This window comes from Mytilus galloprovincialis, chromosome 9, assembly GCF_965363235.1.
Source record: "Mytilus galloprovincialis chromosome 9, xbMytGall1.hap1.1, whole genome shotgun sequence".
Taxonomy (NCBI): domain Eukaryota; kingdom Metazoa; phylum Mollusca; class Bivalvia; order Mytilida; family Mytilidae; genus Mytilus; species Mytilus galloprovincialis.
In genome coordinates this window covers 54326880-54349754 of record NC_134846.1, presented here as the reverse complement: position 1 = coordinate 54349754, position 22875 = coordinate 54326880, and the positions used below count along the sequence as shown (strand labels likewise).

Sequence of the window (22875 nt, the reverse complement as noted above, 5' to 3'; positions counted from 1 at the left end):
TAATGAAAAAATCCAAGACATTTAAGCTCTTTTAAAAACTGCAATATTCTGCAATTAAAACTCCGTTTCCAAGGAAAAAATCGGTTGCTATGGTGATAAAACTGAAGAAAATCCCACGCATTTTTCTATTCAATTTGGTAAAGTAGTATCCAAACTTCATAACTACAGTGCTAACTATTCTGTACACATTTGCACTTTTTTTAAAAACACCAGAGAAAATTTGTTAATTTCAAAAAAATCCCAATTTCAGAAATGTTGAAAATATGCATTTTTTCGCAAAAATTTTCAAAAAAATTACAAATTTGGTTGACATGCAATCTTCACTAAAATGAAGCTTAAACCAAGTTCTATCAATGTTAGATTTGAACATTAATGAAAAATGCATGATTCTATTCATACGCAGGCTTTGAATTGTGGTGATTTAGCTGTTTTTTGAAAGATTTTACCAAGCTTAACGACCAAAAAATAGAGTGTCCGTTACCATGACAACCACTCATATTTTCCCACTTAAATTTTTTTTTTGAGCAATATTCATTAACTGCTTCTACTAGGCCAATTATAGAAGAAATCTGAAACCATCATGTATCACACTCTGCCTGGTTCTTACAAAGAGCTGTACTTAAAAATACAATAATAAACAAAATATTTTTAAAACAACAGCACGCAAATTGAAAGTTAACCCAGGTGCTTCGGATAAGTAATTGAGCAGTTCTTTAAAGGCTTTTGACACAAGACAAAAGTAGAAATGAAGGCAACCCAGTGCTATGGATCAGAAAACAGTTCATATAATATAATTCTCTCCTGTTGAAATATATGATAAAGCGTATAAAACATGGCAAAATCTGTATCACACGCCGTATCACTCTCGACAAATATCATCCCTCGGGCCTAAAGGCCCTTGGGCTGATATTGGTGTATAGTGATGATACGACATATGATACGGATTTTGCCATGTATTATTCTCTATATATACCAGCTTTGATTGTTTGGAATATCTTCTAATTTTCACTTACTACATTTGTATAAACTTCAAGATTAACCTGTATTATTAAAACCGGTTTTTTTTCGACAAAAGTGATAATTTTCGAAGGGTTAAATATTTCGCAGTGGTGTCTTGCCATGGCTTTGTTTGGACTTGTTTGTTTGCTTTTTGGCCTTGAATGTTTGTCCCTTATATTTTATTAACTGTGCATTTGCATTCAGATATCGCAGATAAAATTTATTCGTTCATAGTGTATTAATTTACGTTTTTTGATTGCGTAAAGCCTGCCAATTGATATTTTATCTAGTGTTTTTCTATGTTGTAATGTTATGCTATTGTTTCAGAAAAAGGGAGACGGTTTGGTACCAATAAAACGTTTAATCCCGCTTCAAATGTTTGCACCTGTCCTTAGTCAGGAATCTGATATACAGTAGATGTTGTTTGTTTATGTAATTTATACGTGATTCTCGTTTCTCGTTTTTTTTTATATAGATTCTAGACCTTTGGTTTTCCCGTTTGAATGGTTTTACACTAGTAATTTTGAGGCCCTTTATAGCTTGTTGTTTGGTGTGAACCAAGGCTCCGTGTTGAAGGCCGTACATTGATCTAGTTGTCAGGTCATTAAAGATTGCATATTTTGGCTTTAATATTGATTCACTTATAGGGTCTTTGCATCGGAACTAAACACATTAATTTTCTTTAAAAACAGTTGTTGGCATGACACGGGTTATGTTCTTTTCATATATTTTATGATAGTATGATACTAAACCCCTAACAGGAAGGGATTGTGCCTGATATGCATATGATGAAGACATAATCTTTCAATCAGTTTAATTGAGGTCTGGAGCTGGCATGTCAGTTAACTGCTAGTAGTCTGTTGTTATTTAAGTATTATTGTCATTTTAATTATTTTCTTTTGTTACATCTTTTGACATCGGACTAGAAGTATAGGGGGAGGGTTGAGATATCAAAAACATGTTAAACCCCGCCGCAATTTTGCGCCTGTTCCAAGTCAGGAGCCTCTGGCCTGTGTTAGTCTTGTATGATTTTTAATTTTAGGTTCTTGTGTATAATTCGGAGTTTAGTATGACGTCCATTATCACTGTACTAGTATACATATTTTTAGGGGCTGAAGGACACCTACGGGAATTCTCGCTACATTGAAGACCCATTGGTGGCCTTCGGCTGTTGTCTGCTCTATAGTCGGGTTGTTGTCGCTTTGACACATTACCCATTTCCTTTCTCAATTTTACTGTAATGGTTTACTTTTTTAAATTGTTATATGGATGGAGAGTTGTCTCATTGGCACTCACACCACATCTTCCTATATCTATTTCATAACAGGCAACGAACTCGAGAAAGGATGATAAAAGGGATGATTCAACTTCACAACATCGAATCTTGGTATAATGGTTTCTTTGTGAGCAGCAACCCTCTATCGAACAAATCATGATAGGGAATAACGTATCGACTTTGATATATATATACTCTGTATTCAAGCGCTGCTGGAATGATGCTTTATAGACACTGTATGTTCATAATCAAGGAGCTGAAATTTTCTTTTTTGTAGCAAAGTTTTGTTTTCAACCGACACTCATTGTCAATTCCTAGATGTAAGTCTAGATATAATAAGTATAATAAAATAAACACCCAACGTCAAGAAACATTCAAAACGGAGAGTCCCTTATTATTGGGCAAAATCAAAACCTCTAACACAATGATAGGCAATTGTAATATTTCTTACTTGGAACAGGCATTTCCTTGTGCAGAAAATGGTGGATAAAACCTGGTTTGATAGCTAGATTAACCTGTCAACATATTGTGCACACTAAACTGTATCTGATATGTAGTTTATTTCAATTACGATTGTTTATATTATGCGTTTAATTTAGTCACCAAACTGTATTTGGTGAGAGAATATTAGCTATATTGTAGAACTAAGGGATATTGCTAACTTTTTTCTTTCTTCCTAAGCAGCTCAGTTCAACTTTGCAAACGGGAATTGAAACCTAAGATTCTCTCAATAATTTCTTAATTTATAAACCGAAAATTTAAGAATGATTTATTATAAATTTTTAAATTATGCCGAAGTACTGACTACTGATCTGATGATACTATCGGTGACGGATAGCCATCAAGCAGCGGTATTCAAAAGATAGTTTTGCAGGTCCTAAAATTCGAATTCTTAAACTTAATCCAGGTCAACATATGACTTATCTAATTTTTAAACCATATAAAACAAGATTTACTATGATAACCAGTTCGCGTTCTTTCAAATTCTTCATGCTAGATACCTTTTTCTGGTACAAATTTTGACTTGTAAACTCAAAGGCCATATGGTAACCTTAAACTGCTTACTTCTACTTCATTTTCTATCTGATGGATATTTGTATCATTGGCAATCAAACAAAATCTCCTCATTTCTATATCGTTGCTTTATTGTAGTCTTTCGAACGGCATTATATGTCATCGATGTAGATTTTACTACAACAATATCTTTGCTATCAGTTCATAGAGTCATGTTTTTGTTCAGAAACTTCTCTTCATGTATTTAATTTTAAAGATAAATTAAATTTACAGTTATAATAGAGATAAGGTCCTTCTGATTAGTTTTAGAACTCTAAAGCAAAGGTAAGAATTTGTAGTACGTGATAAAGTCAACTGTTCTTAAGTGAACTTTACATTAATATCATGTTTTCTATTTTATTCTTAATCATGGAATTTTTTTTCGAATAATACTTTTAAAAACGGACAACAGGAAAATAAAGTTAATATTACAGCCGATTGCATTTAGTGTTTAGGCAAACGTTACATCTTTTGTTGGCTTGCTTGTCAGCTGTACCGTGAAATCACTATTAGGTAAGGTATACTACCCTTCTTTCGTAGTAGCCTAGTCCAACAAACAGATATATTGGTTATCTGTCGAACCAGTCTACTCTTTGAAGTCTTAAAGGAGGTGAGTTTACCTAACCTAATAAAGACATCACGGTTCAGCTAGCAAGCAAGGTAGCCAAAGATATTTCTTTTGCATACACACTCATTGAAATCGGCTGTAACACTGCACAGTTCACTATATAACCGATCTCTGAAAACACTGCAAGGGACATCAAAGAAGTTTAATAAGATCACAAATGATACAAAATTGTTTATGTAATGGGGAAAACAGTCAACATCAACTACTGACAACAGACTTCTTCGAACAAATAACTAGACATCCAGGTAAATTAACGGTAAAAAAAAAATACAGATTCTTTTCATTGCTGGTTAAAAATCTAGTAAGTAATTTGGAAAATGTTAATTTGAGTACATTTGTATTTGACAAACATAGCCATTGCACACTATTTGTCATAAAATTGACAGAATCTGGTACTCAATAAAGAGCAAGTGTCAAACGCCATTTTCGGGGAAATGCAACAAAAATGAAAAAAAAAATCGTTATCATTGAAAAAGTGGAAATAATTTTAAGGTGAAACATTTTCTCATCTGTTCATTTTCATTCAAACAAACAACACCAAAGAAAAATCATATCAATCGACATATCTTATATCGCGTATAATATCACCTGAATACAGTGTTACTCAATCCATAAAAGGCTACCTGCAAATTTTGCTATTCAACAGGGGTTTTAAGACATGGTCTAAGTGACTACATCCTTTCGAAGGTTTCATGGATAACCAGCAGTTGTTTGAATGTAACGAAATGTAAATGTGTTACCACGGATACATGTTCCACATACAATAGTATCTTAATAATGTCTTCATATTTGCAGTTGACTACTAGACGAATGAAGTTTAAGATGTTTTTATTATGTAAGTCATATTATAAAATAGAAATACAAAGCCTAAAAACAGACAAAAACTCCAAATATAAATAAAGAAACAATGATAAAACTAGAGGTTCTAAAGAGCCTGTGTCGGTCACCTTGGTCTATGTGAATATTAAACAAAGGAAGCAGATGGATTCATGACAAAATTGTGTTTTGGTGATGGTGATGTGTTTGTACATCGTACTTTACTGAACATTCTTGCTGCTTACAATTATCTCTATCTATGATGAATTTGGCCCAGCAGTTTCAGTGAAAAATGTTAGTAAAAATTTACAAATTTTATGAAAATTGTTAAAAATTGACTATAAAGGACAATAACTCCTCTTAGGGGGCCAATTAACCATTTTGGTCATGTTGACTTATCTTTAGGTCTTATTTTGCTGTACATTATTGCTGTTTATAGTTATCTCTATCTAAAATAATAATTATTCAAGATAATAACAGAAAACGACAAAATTTCCTTAAAATTACCAATTCAGGGGCAGCAACCCAACAACGGGTTGTCCGATTCATCTGAAAATTTCAGGGCAGATAGATCTTGACCTGATAAAACAATTTTACCAATGTCAGATTTGCTCTAAATGCTTTGGTTTTTGAGTTATAAGCCAAAAACTGCAATTTACCCCTATGTTCTATTTTTAGCTGTGGGGGCCATCTTGGTTGGATGGCCGGGTAAAAAAAAACATTATTTTGTGTGCTCCTACAAAAATATTTATTTTATATAGTAAAGACCTTTTATAAAATCCAACTGAATGAAAATACACATACCTATATCAATATACTTTCTTATGTCTTAATTGTTTCATATGTAAAAAAAGTCAATTTATATATTTTTATTCTAATAGGTATATGGATGTTCGTAGCCCTTTTTGATACGACATTTGGTAAGTTTTCATATATATAATGTGATGATTTCAACTTTCTAATTGTCAACTTTTCATTTCTCAGCAGTAACATACTCTCTATTCCATCTTAAAGCGGTAAAACGTGTACTGTTAACACGTCACGCTCGTGCATGCATTTTCCCAGTACTCGGACTCCTTTTTAATTTATACTCTTCATCAACCGCAATGAATAACTAAACGATAGAGCCGATTTCTGTCTAACTGACTTCACATAATTTGCATGTTCAAAATTCTTTAGATTTTTAAAACAAAAATATTACAGCTGATAAATGCCAATTAAATTCCTCAAAAGTTGCATATTTAAAAAAAAAAAAAAAAAAAAAAAAAACACAGAAGACCAATCTATTAATTGTAAATACTTCAGAGCTAAAAACTGCACAGATGATAGATTATAGAAATATTAAGAATTATCCTAGAATAAATAAGAAAAACCAAAATGATATTATTCTAAGTAACTAATCTATGGGTATACATATAAACTTGGTCAAACAATATTATTTAGAGTTTGTAAAATTGAGTATTGAAACGGGGAAATATGTCAAAGAGAAAATGAGTTGTCCAAAGATCTTCAATGCAGCGAGAAATTACCGCACCCGGAGGTGGGCCACTAAATCAAAATGTGTGCTAGGTCAGTGATGAAAATGGTGTGTACTATACCATATTTTTCAACGACTGCCGATTTTGAGGTCCTACCAGAAGATATGTTTTTGACTCTTCTTAATGTTTCAAATAAAAGTTTACTTTGGGAGATATATGCATACGGTACACAGATTACCAGGTCAATGCTTATTGTACTACGACGTATTTGTCTAAATTTTATAGGTCTTTCTTGTTTGTCTTGTACGAATGAGGTTAACATAACAAACTGTTTAGGCAACACAGCAGTATGTGATGATTCTTCTGAGGTATGTATTATTAAAACAGATTTTCACTTAAAATATAATTTATAATGATGTTATATATTATACAATACCAAAAATATACCCGTACCAATTCTATATATGTTCATTGTTGTTTGTCTTTAATTGCTCATTGGTTAATACGGAGGAGTCAGATTTGGTTGTATAGCTTTGTATTGTAATATGAAATGGAAAAGGGGGGAGGTTATTCAAAAATAGTATTTTCAATTTTAACAACATCAATGAAACGAAACTACATCTTCAATGCAACGGAGAGAACAAGTAATTATAAAAATAATTTGTTAATAAATTTGGATATGAAATCATACGCAGATTTGATTGATTTGTTGCTTAAGGTGCATGGTCAATGATTCTTAAAAAGAGGACATTGGGTAAAATGCATTTATTTTTCATGTATTAAAAAAATAAAAGCACTAGTACACATTTTACAAAGTTAAAATGATCAACATTTCGATCTCCTGTGGAATTGTCAGAAAAATCTGACGATCAATTTTAAAATTATTGCATATAAATTGTCTATTTTTAATTAATTTAAACGTTTTTGACTTATATCTTAAAAAATTAAAGCAGTAAGAGGAAATCTGACGTGGAATGGATAAGAAGTTTTAGGTCTAGCTCCTATCTAATTTTAAGAAAATCGGAAAAAACATTTTAGGCCACACCAATTTAATTTCTTGTTCTACGGATTTTTGGACTCCAAAATTTGGGGCGAGCGAGCGATTTGAAAATTTTAATGAAAAAATATTTAATTTGCAAATTTTTGAGGCGAAGCTTGAAAAGTAAAGGCGAGCGATTATAATTTTGTTTTGTAAACATAAAATAATAGGTTTTGACATGATATTAAAACTTGATTTATCACTTGTACTTTGACATTTCTTTAATTTCTGAAGTATTTTTCCCTGTTCACCAAGAAATAATTAAATCTGGTCTATGTATGTGTGACTGACAATGAGACAATTCTCCATCCAAATCATAATCAGTTTGGGGGCAACCCCTTAATGTTATAAATATCCCTTTTACATGTTTTATGTGGGATCAATATAAGTTATAATATATTTGTTTGTACAAAAGGGCTCAGTTTTTCTCATAGAACTATATATCTATCTGGTATTAAATGGTCAAAACATGTCCAAGAATTTAGTAATATTCCTGGACTTTAACCATGTTAACACATTTACTTTAACAGTTTTTAAAATATTATTCAAAATATGTGGACCCCTCTTTTAGAAAAATTTGTTTAAAATATGATGTAACTCTCCTCTTTTTCAGTACAAAATTCTAAGTGTTCAAAGGTTTTGTATAGAAGAACTATACAAATCCTTGGTATTTCTATTTTCTTTTCTACATCAGTAAAATGACCCCTTGTCTGAGGGAGGGTTGTTCTCAACCTGATAATAACAAACACAGGTCAAAGTTCGGCCTTTTACACAGGGCTTTGATACAGACCAAACAGCAAGCTATAAAGGATCCCAAAATTATTAGCGTACACAATTCGAACAGGAAAACCAACGATTTAATTTATATATCCAAACGGGAAAATACCAATGAACAACATCAACAAACGATAACTGCTGAACGACATGCTCCTGAATCAATCAGGACAGGTGGATAAACATGCAGCGGCTACGGATAGTTTTGTTTCGCCAGCATACAATTTAATTGCAGTTGAAGGCAAATCCTTCAGAAGTTCTTTGTACTTTATTCTAAGGCAGCAACCATTTGATTTTCTGGGGGGGGGGGGGACATTACAAAAATATCAGAATTGCTTACTTAAGTTACATAGTGTAAGGCTTAAGCGGAATGCGGGAATCTAAAACAAAAAATAGTAACTAAGTGGGATTCGTGAACAGAACCCCCAATGAGACCTCCATTAGACCTTTTGTTTTTCTTCTAATTTTTTTTTTTTTTTTTTTTTTTTTTTCTTCTGCCGTCTGAAATGCTTTTTTGTCTTACAACGTATCGAATGGATGTTTTGGCCAATGATGTTGTACAGTAATGGAAGTTTCAAAACTCACCCTGTGTGACCGAACACTTATTCTTATAGGAGTTATCTCCCCGCGTCTCTTTTTTCTTGTTATCACTATATCTCTAAAACGGTAAAAGATTTTAGCAAACTGTTTTCACCAAATTGTTTGTCTACTCTTGAGAATGATTTGGTTTATTTTGACTTGAGTGATCGGAAGACATCTTATGGGAGTTATTTCCATTTGAAAATTTAAGATAGGCGATTCGTTGGATAAATTCATACGTTATAAGTCGTAGAGGCCTACAGTCTTTTTGATATGAAATCCTTGGTCCATTTGAAGGAAATTGAGGTCAAGGTCAAAGGTCAAAGTCATGTTCTAAATTTTGAATTTTGCTTGTTTTCGTTATACCACAGGAACTGTGACAGTAAATGGTATGATGTGTTTGCCAAATAACTGTTTACAATAAGGCGCAACTTCAACCTATTTCAGTCACAGTGTTTTGGTTAACCCTTATAGGAGTTTTCTCCCCTTATGTATTTCAAATCAGTATTTCTCCACAACCATACAAGTGATTGACCTCCGGTCTTCCGTTTTGAGTTCACTGACCTATGACCTTGAAATTGAGATCACGGTCGAAGGTCAAGGTCATGTTATAAATTTTGAATTTTGCTTGTTATCGTTATTCAAAAGAAACTGTTACAGTTAATGATATAATTTGTTTGCCAAATTACTGTTTACAAAAAGGCGCAACTTCAACCTATTTCAGTCGAAGTGTTTTGGTTAACCCTTATAGGAGTTTTCTCCCCTTATGTATTTGAAATCAGTATTTCTCCACAACCATACAAATGATTGACCTGTGGTCTTTTGATTTGAGGTCACTGACCTATGACCTAGAAATTGAGGTCAAGGTCAAAGGTCAATTTGACGTTCTAGATTTTGACCTTTGCTAAAAATTATTTTCTGTTCATACTAAAACAATTAAGTCTACTGCATATACCTATTAATCTTATTTTTTTTATATTAATTCGAAGAACCAAATTACATCAACAAAGAGTGACATTTTCTAACATCGTTTTTTAAATTTCATTCTTATTATCGAGGTGGAAAGACCTTCAATTGTTCTCTGAAGAATTGGTTTTTAATATCTTTTTTTTTCTTCTGCCGTCTGAGATGCTTTTTTGTCTTACAACATATCGAATGGATTTTTTGGCCAACGATTTGTACAGTAATTGGGGTTTCAAAACTCACCCTGTGTGACCGAACACTTATTCTTATAGGAGTTATCTCCCCGCGTCCCCTTTTTCTTGTTATCGCTATATCTCTAAAACCGTAAAAGATTTTAGCAAACTGTTTTCACCAAATTGTTCGTCTACTCTTGAAAATGATTTGGTTTATTTTGACTTCAGTGATCGGAAGACATCTTATGGGAGTTATTTCCCTTTGAAAATTTAAGATAGGCGATTTGTTGGATCAATTCATACGTTATAAGTCGTAGAGGCCTACAGTCTTTTAATATGAACTCCTTGGTCCATTCGAAGGAAATTGAGGTCAAGGTCAAAGGTCAAGGTCATGTTCTAAATTTTGAATTTTGCTTGTTATCATTATACCACAGAAACTGTAACAGTAAATGATATGATGTGTTTGCCAAATAACTGTTTACAATAAGGCGCAACTTCAACTTATTTCAGTCACAGTGTTTTGGTTAACCCTTATAGGAGTTTTCTCCCCTTATGTATTTCAAATCAGTATTTCTCCACAACCATACAAGTGATTGACCTCCGGTCTTCCGTTTTGTGTTCACTGACTTATGACCTTGAAATTGAGATCAAGGTCGAAGGTCAAGGTCATGTTATAAATTTTGATTTTTGCTTATTATCGTTATTCAAACGAAACTGTTACAGTAAATGATATGATTTGTTTGCCAAATTGCTGTTTACAAAAAGGCGCAACTTCAATCTATTCAGTCGAAGTGTTTTGGTTAAGCCTTATAGGAGTTTTCTCCCCTTATGTATTTCAAATCAGTATTTCTCCACAACCATACAAGTGATTGACCTCCGGTCTTCCGTTTTGTGTTCACTGACTTATGACCTTGAAATTGAGATCAAGGTCGAAGGTCAAGGTCATGTTATAAATTTTGATTTTTGCTTATTATCGTTATTCAAACGAAACTGTTACAGTAAATGATATGATTTGTTTGCCAAATTGCTGTTTACAATAAGGCGCAACTTCAATCTATTCAGTCGAAGTGTTTTGGTTAAGCCTTATAGGAGTTTTCTCCCCTTATGTATTTGAAATCAGTATTTCTCCACAACCATACAAATGATTGACCTGGGGTCTTTTGATTTGAGATCACTGACCTATGACCTTGAAATTGAGGTCAAGGTCAAAGGTCAATTTGACATTCTAGATTTTGACCTCTGCTAAAAATTATTTCAAGTCTTCTGCATATACCTATTAGTCTTATTTTTTATATCAATTTGAAGAACCAAATAACATCAACAAGGAGTGACATTTTATAACATCGTTTTTTAAATTTCATTCTTACTATCGAGGTGGAAAGACCTTCAATTGTTCTCTGAAGAATTGGTTTTTAATTCTATATGAAATTTATCAATTTATACAATAAATTTCCTGCAACATTAAAGCAGAAAACATTAGTAGATATAGTACTGACGAGTTTGGTAATATGTTCTTGTTTCATACCAGATGTGCTTCCTTGATAGACACGTGAAAGAAGATTTGACAGCCGTTTTTACAGCTGGTTGTAGATCTCAACAGGTAAATTGAATAAAGAGGTTTGTTGACACTTACAAATATAATTTTTAAAATAAAATAAAATTTGCTGTATCGTAAAATTTTCAACTCATAAATGTTCATTGTTAGATCTAAACATTTTGCATCCGATAACTATTATTTCGTGTTTCGTTTAAACTAGATATTTAAATAGATTTTAAAATGATACTAATGAGAGTTATACATTTTTGTATAGTTTATTAGGAAACATTAAAAAATCACGTACACTAATCCTCAATGTTTGTCATTTTTAGATATGCTATATAATCGCAGCTGGAGTCAGAAAAAGAAATTCACTGGTAACCTGTGCGCAATGTTGTGGTTTTCCAAGGCCTAACCAAAATGTACCACCATGTAATGCATATTTATGTAACCAAAGTAAGATGTTTTACTTTTTCATATTTTAATATATTATGACTAAAAAAGTGGACCGCATTAGATGAGAAGTCTAAGGGGTAGTTTAGGTATAGCTATTAAATATTTTGTTTACATCTAGCTTACGAATTCATTCTCAACTCGTGGCGAGGCAGTGCATGATCCAGCCATTTAAAAAAAGGGGGCTGGGTCCCAACCCAGGATAAAAAGGGGGTTCCAACCATATGTCCCCGATTAAATGCATTCAAACTCCCTCTGGATCCGCCACTGCGATATGCATTCGATCTGAATTTACAATGTTTTTCTATAGATTGTAATCTCAAAGACCTACAGCTCAACTCCAATATAAATTGCCTTTACCAAGAGTTCCAAAAGTGGGGTTAAAATTAACAAACAAAGGAACAGTATAAACAATAAGTATTAGATATGTTAAAATTAAAAAAAAAAGTCCCCGCCGGTTCTTTAATCTCTTCACTTTTAAAAGTTAAAATTTGAACTAAATTAGCTGGAATGATGGAATAGAAACAATAATGTGTTTACATAAACGAGTTTAGTGAACACAAAAAAAAAATGAATTTGAAATAACAGAATGCAGTGGTTTCAAGGTCAAGACCTATAGTTGAGTATCGGACACTTAACCATTCATCGACTAGACTTTTGTTAAACAAATATTGTCTAATTGATGTATCTGTTTATTCTTTGAATTAGTTTTAATCATACTGAATAACCTCTGTTGCTTATTAAGTTCATTGTTGCTGCGACTGTAAGTCTTATTCAAACTAAGTTGTTTCTAATCATTGGTATGGTCGGGATCTAGAACAGTGCAGAAGAATACATGTATTTTCAAATGAATGCGAAGAAAACCATATGTCTGTACGAGTAAAATGCAACTGTTACAAATTGTACAAAGGACAAGGTACAATAAGGGCCAATTTTGGCCCCCTCTTGAAAGACATTAAATTTTATAATTTCAATAGACTAAGTATAGATGCTTAAAAAAAAATTTCAGCTCTTTCTCCGATTTCGATCCGATATTACTATTTTGACACAAATTGTTGTTTTTTTACGAGAGATTTTTTTAATTTTTGAGCACCTCCGCCAACGTGAGCCAATAATTTCTTTTCATATTCGGAAAACCCTGTTTGTATGCCATCTTTATCACTAATTATTACTGTGGCTCACGTTGTCGGAGGCCTTTAAAAACGAAGGACTGCAGTCCACAAATACGACATTTTTCTATCTTTTGACGTTATCAACACACTTTAGCCAACCCAAAATCAGGTTTCTGCCATACTAGAAGACAAATTTGGCATGTGGTATTGAAGAACAAATATATTAAGATATTTTATGATTCTCAGTTCATTTATAAGATGAAAATATTTTTTTGACAAAATAGGGGGCCAAATACGGCCCTTAGTGTACCTTGTCCTTTAATTTCTTTCAGTTTGAGCCACATATCGACAAATAACAAACTCAATTGATCCTTTTTATGTTAATCATAATAGATAGATATATTGTTGTTCAGGTCCAGTGGCAAATATAACATGCATTTTAGGTTAATATGTTAATCCACTTTGCTAAGTACAAGACAGACACATTGAGTTTTTCTTTACAATACAAGTCTGTAGGAAGATATGTAACCCTACCCCGACTCGTGATTCTTCGCTTACCAACCAGTCTTTGGTCGTCCAGTTTTGGTTATATAGAGACGGCTATTGTAATATCGTCTACATACGGGATTTAGGGCGAATGGTTTTATATTAAAAAAATATAGCTGTTGTGCACTAGTAACTTGTAGTGCATTTTGATTCTGTCCACCTATTAAATATGAATATAATATATTATCATATACTTAGACTAAATAACATATAAATTTTACCGTATGATAATAGCATTAAATTGACGTAAATTCCATATTTTTCGAATTGGTGCTTAGCGGGCTGATATGAAAAGTTTATCACATGCTTCGATTGTTATCACATGCCTTTCCGTAACGTTATCACATGGCATTCCGGTAATACTCGGCTAATTCCGGAAAATACACCTCAAATTGACAATGCTACGTTTTCAGTGAAAACATTACAAAGTAGTGTACAAAACAATTATTTGAATACTGGAAAGTATATTGTTTAACATAATAAAAAAAATAAATGCATTTTTTGAGTTTTTCTGAAACATAATTTAGAAAGTTTCTTTAAAAAGTTGACTTTTCCAATCAATGATCATTATGTATATTGTTGAATTATTTTTTTGTCGACTCGTCAATATTAAAATGTGTTTTTCTCTCTCTCTCTCTCTCTCTGTTGAGGCATATGATAGAAAGATTTTCATATTGAATGTATCAAATTTTTGGCCCGACGGCCGTGAACTTTTTTACTCTTTAAACTTCAGGAACCACGTAAAAGGATCAATACATGAATCTGTTATTTTTCTCTACTGTTGAAGCATATGATAAAAATATCATAACATGTAATTTTTCATATCGCATGTATTATCAGCCCTCGGTCAATATCAGCCCTCGAGCCATGCGGCTCTTGGGCTGATATTGAACATAGGGCTGATAATACATGCGATATGAAAAATGCCATGTGATAATCTGATATTATTAAAGAGTAGAGTGCTCATATTCGCCGTGCACACACTTTCACCGTTTAATGATTTTGGGGTGTAAAACTTCAAAGGATGGTTGAAATTGAAGAAATACGCCGGTAAATTATAATTTTATAACAAATATGATATTTTTTGAAAATGAGACCAAATTTCGGCACTTACCGCAAAGGACCGAAAAACGGACAACGATTTTCAGCCAATTTCCTGAATAAAAAAAAACAATTTCAAAGAAGTATTTCTTTAGTAATTCTTTGACTGATTGCCCTAAATTTCAGTCTTTTTTACACCTTTCAAATGTCTGCTATTCATCTATAATGAAATTTATTTGATACATATTGTTTAAAGCTGCAGTTATTTGGCTTTAAATAGATGTGTAACGACGGCGAATATGTGTCCCCGTTGACAAAACATCAGGAAATTTCAAACACTCTTTAATCCAACATTTCGAATGATTTTTCTCAAAACAAACACGTTTTAAAGCTAAGAATATATTGCATATGAAGTTATCTTCATATAGAAATATCAGTATACTTCAAAAACATAAGGACCTGAACATAAACTGAAGAAAACATGGAAAGATATGGAGCACCACACTCTAGGTGACCTTTTCTGAAATGGGACGTGATGATTTTCAAAATACGACTCTGTAATTTTCCCCCTTCACTTGATTAAGAATCGTTACCTCCCTTTCTTTGATCATGGTTATGATGAAAATATAAATGCAAATAAACCTAACTCTGACGAATAGAATCATATCCATATCACGGCCATTGATTGACGAGCTCAATTATCCTATTAACTGGGACAGATAAGGTGAACGTTTGTCTGTAAAGACAACTGCTCTAGGTGAAGTTAAACCGATACTCCTTAAAATAGTTATTTCGATATACATACCATCCATAGTTTTTATAAAAGTTTTGCATTAATTTAAAGTCTCTTTGATAAGGACAGTCGACCAAAGTAAATAAGATTTTTTTTTAGTCAAATGAAGGTATTCGCAAATCTACTAGTTTACTCTACCACTTAACATATTAACTTCAGAGGATTTCAAGTTTTAGTCCGAGATTACTCTGACGTCCAACAGCTGTTATGCAAAACAGGGGCCTTTGGACGTCAGAGCTCGTCCCGTATCAAAAAGTGGATATTTGCCCGTCCAAAATAGATGCGCTGCTTCGTCGCTTCTGGTGCCGACTGACGGCCTTGGAATTAAATAAATCGGATATCTATTTGTTCATTTTTCATTTACATAAACTCTTCATTTATGTAAGCTTCATCTACCTGCCACCCTTAAATTGATACCCGATTTATGTAATTCCAAGCCCGTCAGTCGGCACTAGAAGCGACGAATCAGTGCATCTATTTTGGACGGGCAAATATCAACTTTTTGATATGAAACGAGTTATGACGTCCCACGGCCCCAGCTTGTCTGGCAAAACAGCCGTTGGACATCAGAATAATCTCGGACTAAAGTTGATACACAACAGTACCCTTAGGGTGTTATTTGATCTTATTTCAATATAAATCATGATATTATATCAAACAGATCCCAGTGTACCAAGTGTTCAGAATGAGTGTGGACAGTGTGACAGAGTTGAATACCCTACACTTTGCCAGACTTTTTCAGCATGTCGAGCTGATGAGGTAAATGTAAAAGCATAAGTTTAGATAAAAAAAACGCACTACTTTTTTTCATTGTATTGTAATTAAAAATAATATTCAATTCGCGTATTGAACATCGGTTAACTTATGTTTTACTTTAATAAAAAAAAGAATTAAAGAATAAATACGGACAATCATGCACTATCAGATGTAAAATGACTAAATATAGTTATATTTTTAGTTTAACTTGTATAAGTTCTAACAAAGATCGTGTTCAACCAAGATTAATAATTTTAACCAAATATTTTAAAGAATCATCATTGTTTCTGAATTTATTATACATCATCATGCCTTCTCAGTAAGTATCAAGAAATTTAAAAATCATTAAGTTTTTAAATGAAATGACTAAAAACGCAAGAGAACTCCAAAGTTTAGAAAAAAAGGTATAAGATACTGTAACTGACATTGGGAAAGACAGTTACTTTTAATTTCTTGTGACTGTTTATTTGACAGTTGATCAGATGTTTTTTCGTTGTATATGTAAATCAACTGCGGAACCATTTAAGTGCAAAAGATCGTTTTATTGTATATCAATATAATATTTCCCACAGAAAGTAACCAAAAATTAGCGTACAATAAATTCTAATATTGCACTAGTGCAATAAATCTTCAAAATTCATGACGTCATCAACGACAAAATCTTAGTTTAAACCAATTTTTACTTATAAATATTATATTGCTATACAATAAAAGGGTTATTGCATGAATATTGGGGAATATTGTCCCTCGTAGAACATATATATTGCACTCGCAAGCTCGTGCAATATAAAATTCTACTCGGGACAATATTCCCCAATATTCATGTTAAGGTGGTATGGGTGTCTTCTCCATCTTGGATTGTAAAAAACAGAGAATCAAAGGTCCAGATTTTCCATCAAGTTAGCAAAATTTGATGCAGGAATGCAGATGTTTAATGTACATTTTCATTTAAAAGTACCAATTTACAAGAATATAACTTCTAAATATTGATATTTTTGCAAATGTTAATTATTTTTGGTTGTTTTTTTTTTTTTTTTTTTTTTAAATTGGCATTTTAAGGGGAGGTAACTCTAAAAAAGTGCATTTTCTGAAGGATTCTGTATGGAATTTTTCTATTTTGTATTTTAGCCGGAAAAAACGTACGGTGACCATATCTTTTCTTTTGATATTCTCAAAGCAGTGTCTGAAAGCTATCTTTTCCTGAAGTATTTAACAATTCTATCATTTTGTTTAGCTTCTAATCACAAAATGGTGTTTTTTCCTGTATAATCCATACAAAATGTGTCATTTTGTCCCGTCCTGTAGCTTGAGAAAATGCACGGTGACCTATCATTTTTATTATATTTTTCAACATGTATCAATAGATACAACGTTTTGGCAAAGTATGAACAAATTCTATCATTTTTATTTTAGACTCCCATACCACCTTAATTCATGATAACGTCATCTTTTTTCGTTGTTATTCTGCACTTTGTTAATGGCTTAAGTTCCGATGCTAACCAGTAGCTCGGATGTATTTATTGGAAATATTTAAGAATGGCATTTGCACACATGGGAAGCATATGGTCAGAACCCCAAACATTTATAATTGTCTATAAGTGAAAGTCATTTTTTTAACAAAATAATTTGATTGCATATTACAGGTGTGCCAACTAAAAGAATTTTTCTATCGAAACCAAGTATATTTTCAACTTCGTTGTAGACAGAAATCTGTAAGTTTGCAAGGATTTTTATGTATAAATGCATGTATTCAAAAGATCTGCAATTCAGGTTTTATATATATTATCAGGTTACTATTAAAGTAAAACGTGATAAATATATATAATATATAAACCAAGATAACAACTGGGGGAATCGAGTCACTTCTAAACGGACAGGGCTTATGTTTAGTGTATTTTATGCATGTCTCACCTGGCAGGTAAATACAGACTTAGTCAAACTGTCAAGAAAGAATTTACCATTTTGTTATTAGTCTTAATATTCTCAACATCTTACATAATAAATGTAAGCAACACACGTATTTTGTAAAAACATGTACACAATTTTGTTTTGTATGACGATAATTGATCGACGAGAGGATGCTTGCAAAACAGGAGAAGCTTATCTTTCTCTTCCTCTTACTTATTATTATTATTGTATACAAATACTTGCGCACTTTATATGTGCAGAGAACTTGATAAATTCACTATTACTGTAAAAGTCCACAACCTTTTTCTAAAGCTGTTTGAAAAGCAGAAATTTGACCGCCCATAGTTGTATGGTTGTAGTTAACATATATGCATGTAAGTATAACAATCTTGCAGTAGAAATTGATTGATCCGTCACATGACAAATCGATGAATCACAATAATTGTTTTAATAGCAAAAAACCTTCGTCCCACAGAAAGAAAATTTTTGTACATTTTCAATGTTCATGCATATGTAGTTCCTTGGCATAAATTAGACAAGATTTAAAATAACATCTATATAAACAAATATTGCAACATTTGGAAAGTACAAATTCGTTGCAGCTATGATGTATTTTTAAATAAATCAAATAGTCATCTCATTAAATGGATAGTTGTGTCCATTTAGAAGTAAGAAATATAAATTTCTTTTATATTTATAAACAATCATAGACTTATGATATGCTACATTCTGTTTTAGTTATGTGATGCTGACCTTAAAGCCTACAAAGCCAGTCACAATCCTGTTGTTGGTAAAAGAGCAGCAGTGCAAGTGTGTTCAGCATGCTGTGAAGGAAATCGATGCAATCAAGGAGGATGCCAGGTCCTTGTTAAAAGTACGTTTTATCCATATTCTTATAATAGAATCATATTCAAAACAGTGTGGCTGTGGACATTGATTGATGACCTAAATTGTCCCTTTGACTAGGACAGATTAGGTGAACGTTTGTCTGGAACGACCACTGCTCACTACTTGCTTATATAGAATTTAAACTGTGGGGTCACCAAAGGTTCCTAAAGCTTTTAATATTAAAATAATTCGAAAAATGAACCAGAAATAACCTTTATGTTTTGATTTATATTATTGATATAAATCAAAACCTCGTGTTATTCCTGATTAGCTTTTCGAATTACTTTATTCTGGCGTTGAGAACCTTTGGTGACCCCACGGTTTTAGTGTCTTTAACAAGTACACAGTGAGCAGTGGTCGTTACAGACAAACGTTCACATAATCTGTCCCAGTCAATGTGATAATTAAGGTCGTCAGTCAATAGACAGAGCCACACTGTTTTGAACATGATTCTAAGATCGATTAGGTGCTGAAAGAATACAAATAATTAAAGAAAAGAGGGTACAAACAGTAAGAAATAACGTTGAAAAAAGAACAAATCACTATGGCTGTAACAAGACGATTAAAAAAAAGATTACTAGAATATACTAAAGCTGTACTATTTGAGCAGTCAAATTGCATTATATTCATATGTGATATACAGTCACTGACCGTAGCTCTTATGTCCTTATGTTGTTTTTTTTACTATTTGCAGACCATAGAGCTACGGATTTTTCCTATTTCAAAACGTTCGGAATTGCGACCAAGGTTTAGGTCGCCCTTATTTCCCCCCAAAAATTTGTTTATAATCAATGCAAAGCTTGTCAATATATATAGTTCGTTTCGTCAGATATTTTTCTAGGATATGATGTACCTATTTATGTATTTATTTGTTGCTACTTTGTTGCACCTTTAATTCACGAGTGAATTCTGACAATGATACACCAAGCGTGTGACCTTACTATGACACAATCTTTGGTTAAGTTTATATCATGTAAGTTTTATCATAAGTTATCTGTTTCTCTATCATTAGTGGAATACTGAAGCATAAAAGCTACTATTTAGTTCATTTAATGTGCACATAAAACATCATACTATGAGTAAATTGTTTAAAAATTTAAATCATCCTTAATTCTAATATTGATACGTTTTATATCCACATAGTGCATATTTATTGTAAGCCCTTTTCACTCATAATATTATTTCTTTTTTTCTTTTTCAGATCAAACATGTTATGACAAGGCCATCTGTGGATAACCATTGATTGTCTCCAAATGATACAAAAGATAATAAACAAACTCTTTGAGGATACCAGGCTTTTCATTTTGTACGCGAGACGTGCGTTTTGTTAACAATACGCAACGTATTTGTGTACAGTTTTTTTTTCCTTCGGGACATTTCATTTAAAACTTTTTAAAATCTTAAAAACAAAATCTAGTTTTTTGTCGTTCTATACCTAGGTATTATTCTTTATGTTATTCATATTACTAGAAATTTCGATTATAATGTAACCGACACAAAACCTATAAAATCTTGAATTTATTTTTGTAAGTCTCGACCCTTTTAGGAAATTAGCTACAAGATGTGTGATTTGTTTTTGTTTCAAACATTAATGAAAATGGAAATAAAATTGACTTTTAGCACCCAGTTTTTTTTTATCAAAATAAGCTAAGAAACATCGCTGATCAGTTATTCACTTGCAAGTGAATAATTCGACCTCAATGAATCTGTATTCATATAACGTTTAAAACCCCTTATACCCCGAGATTGCGTTCTGATGTATGAGGCATGTTCAGCCATTAAAAGGGAAAAAAGTAATGGTAAAATGTAAAGTGAAACAAAGTGAACCATTTCGTTGACTGGTTCATTTTTACTAACAATCATTCTTATACAGATAAAAACGATGATTATTTTTTTTTAAACTTTACTACTATAAAATGAAACCAAACAGACAAGGACAAATTTAATTGCACATAGTCGTTATCTATTTATATATATGTTTATGTTGATATAGGGTCTTAAGTCAGGAACCGGATGTTCAGTAGTTGTCGTTTGTTTATGTGGATCATAAGACTTAGTGTTTCTCGTTTCTTGTTTTTATATAGATTAACCCGTTGGTTTTCCCTTTTGAACGGGTTTACACTAGTCATTTAGGGGTCCCTCTAGAGCATGCTGTTCGGTGTTAGCAAAGGGTCTGAGTTGAAACAATACTTTGACCTAAAATGTTTTTCTTTTACAAATCGTCATTAGGATGGAGAGTTGTCTCATTGGCACTCATACCACAAATTCTTATATCTATTATTTAACATTGACAGTTTTAGGAGGTCCTATCGATGGTTTATTATGCCCATTTAAAGGTACTTTAGATGTCAAATTCATGATCACCGATTTGATACATGTAACATACTAAAACATATATCTGAATGACAAAAAAAAACCAAATGAAATAAACAACAATACAGGGACTCGTTATAATGTACGGAGTTGCTAATAGACCTTTTCAACAACTCTCGTCACCGACTAATGACACCTACAGGTGGTGTCTTCCTCGAATGCCAACATTTTATATGTTACCTATTCCTTGAATGCCAACATAAATATTTCAATAGATGCTCATATAAAAACAATAGGTGTTTATATAAGTATTCAAGTGTTAAAAATAATTAATGAACTTTATAGAATTGCAACATTATATTACTTTCTCATAAGGAAAAATAGTAGGATTTTAGGCTTAAAATTATTATGAATTTTAAAGAAATAAAGAAAATTAAAACGTTTTATTACTTTTTATCAATATGTTTGGAATGAATTTGTTAATAACATAAGAAATAATAAAAGTTTTAATGAAATTTTAGTTAAATACAATTATTTCAAACTAAATAAAGGATATAAGAGATTTGTTTAGTTCCATATCTTTTTAAATATTTTTATTAGTTGATATAATATCTATGAAGATTTCAATTGTACAATTAATTAAAATTTAAAAAATATGTAAGTTTATTTGATAACTTCTAATCTGGAAACTACAAAAGTTTCAAGAAAATTCATGAAATAGGGTAACAAGAATTTCGATGATTTGCGAACATGACATACAACTAAACAATATTATTTTACGAATCACTTACAATAAAAAGGGTGTAATTTTATAACCAAGAAACAAACTGAACAAAACAAAATAGTTATTTAACACGAGATACAAAGTTTGCACTTTCTAGAAATTTAATCAAGTAATATGGTAGGTACAGACACACACAACTATTGAAATATTGAAAAAAATACTTTCAAAGTCCAAAGAGTCTATTGTAGAATTTGTGCAAACTGGAATTCCTAACAATATGCACATAATGACTTTGTGATGCAACGATTTTCAGTTTCATTTTGATAGAATCCATATTTGTTCAAGCAGGAGCAGCAAAATATGATTTTTAACAAGTTAACAGACACGAACTAGATTTAACTACCCGTACTTTACATATCTGTTTAATTAGTATGATTGTTTTGATAAGCATGCATTTTTGTTGTGATAACTACTTGCACCTACTTGCACCTATTCCTTGAATGCCAACATAATTTTAGAGGTAAATTGTCGGTAGATCAAAGGATGTTGGCATTAAAGGAATAAACCAAAATACAGGTAAAATGAAGGGGTCGTCTCAAATACAAAAACGTTTGATTATCATTACATATAAATTCGATTTGGCGGTTATATATAGCTACAGATTATGTATAAAAAAAAGTAAATAAATTTACTTCTCTCCCTTTCATATAATATTGATATAACATGTATTTACACGACATTTCACATAGAATTGATTTGAAAATTACTGCAATCATTCTGCATCCTGCACGATCTGCTTTCTCTTCATTTTATGGTTATGCCGCATGCCAATAACGATAAATGTGTATATGTAAAATTGGGTAAAATTTCTGAGAATTTATAAAGCATAATAAATGGACTGTCTTTCCGTCTGTAACACACTTGTAAACACAGTCACGTTTTTGTTTTACAAACGAGCTTAACCTTACCCGATGTACATATTTAATTTCAGGAGCGGTGAAAACATAGTGATTTCAAAAGTGAAAG

The 22875-nt window shown here is 32.0% G+C and overlaps 1 protein-coding gene across 1 annotated transcript; it reads left to right on the top strand.

Moving 5' to 3' along the window:
* The first annotated feature begins 4681 nt into the window (after positions 1-4681).
* Positions 4682-20100, top strand: LOC143045309 (uncharacterized). The gene is made up of 9 exons (XM_076217742.1): positions 4682-4791; positions 5654-5692; positions 6536-6618; positions 11307-11378; positions 11648-11771; positions 15922-16019; positions 17660-17728; positions 18663-18798; positions 20014-20100. Exons 1-9 carry the CDS (start codon positions 4734-4736, stop codon positions 20046-20048), a joined length of 714 nt encoding a protein of 237 aa, XP_076073857.1. The 5' UTR covers positions 4682-4733; the 3' UTR covers positions 20049-20100.
* Positions 20101-22875: the final 2775 nt, after the last annotated feature.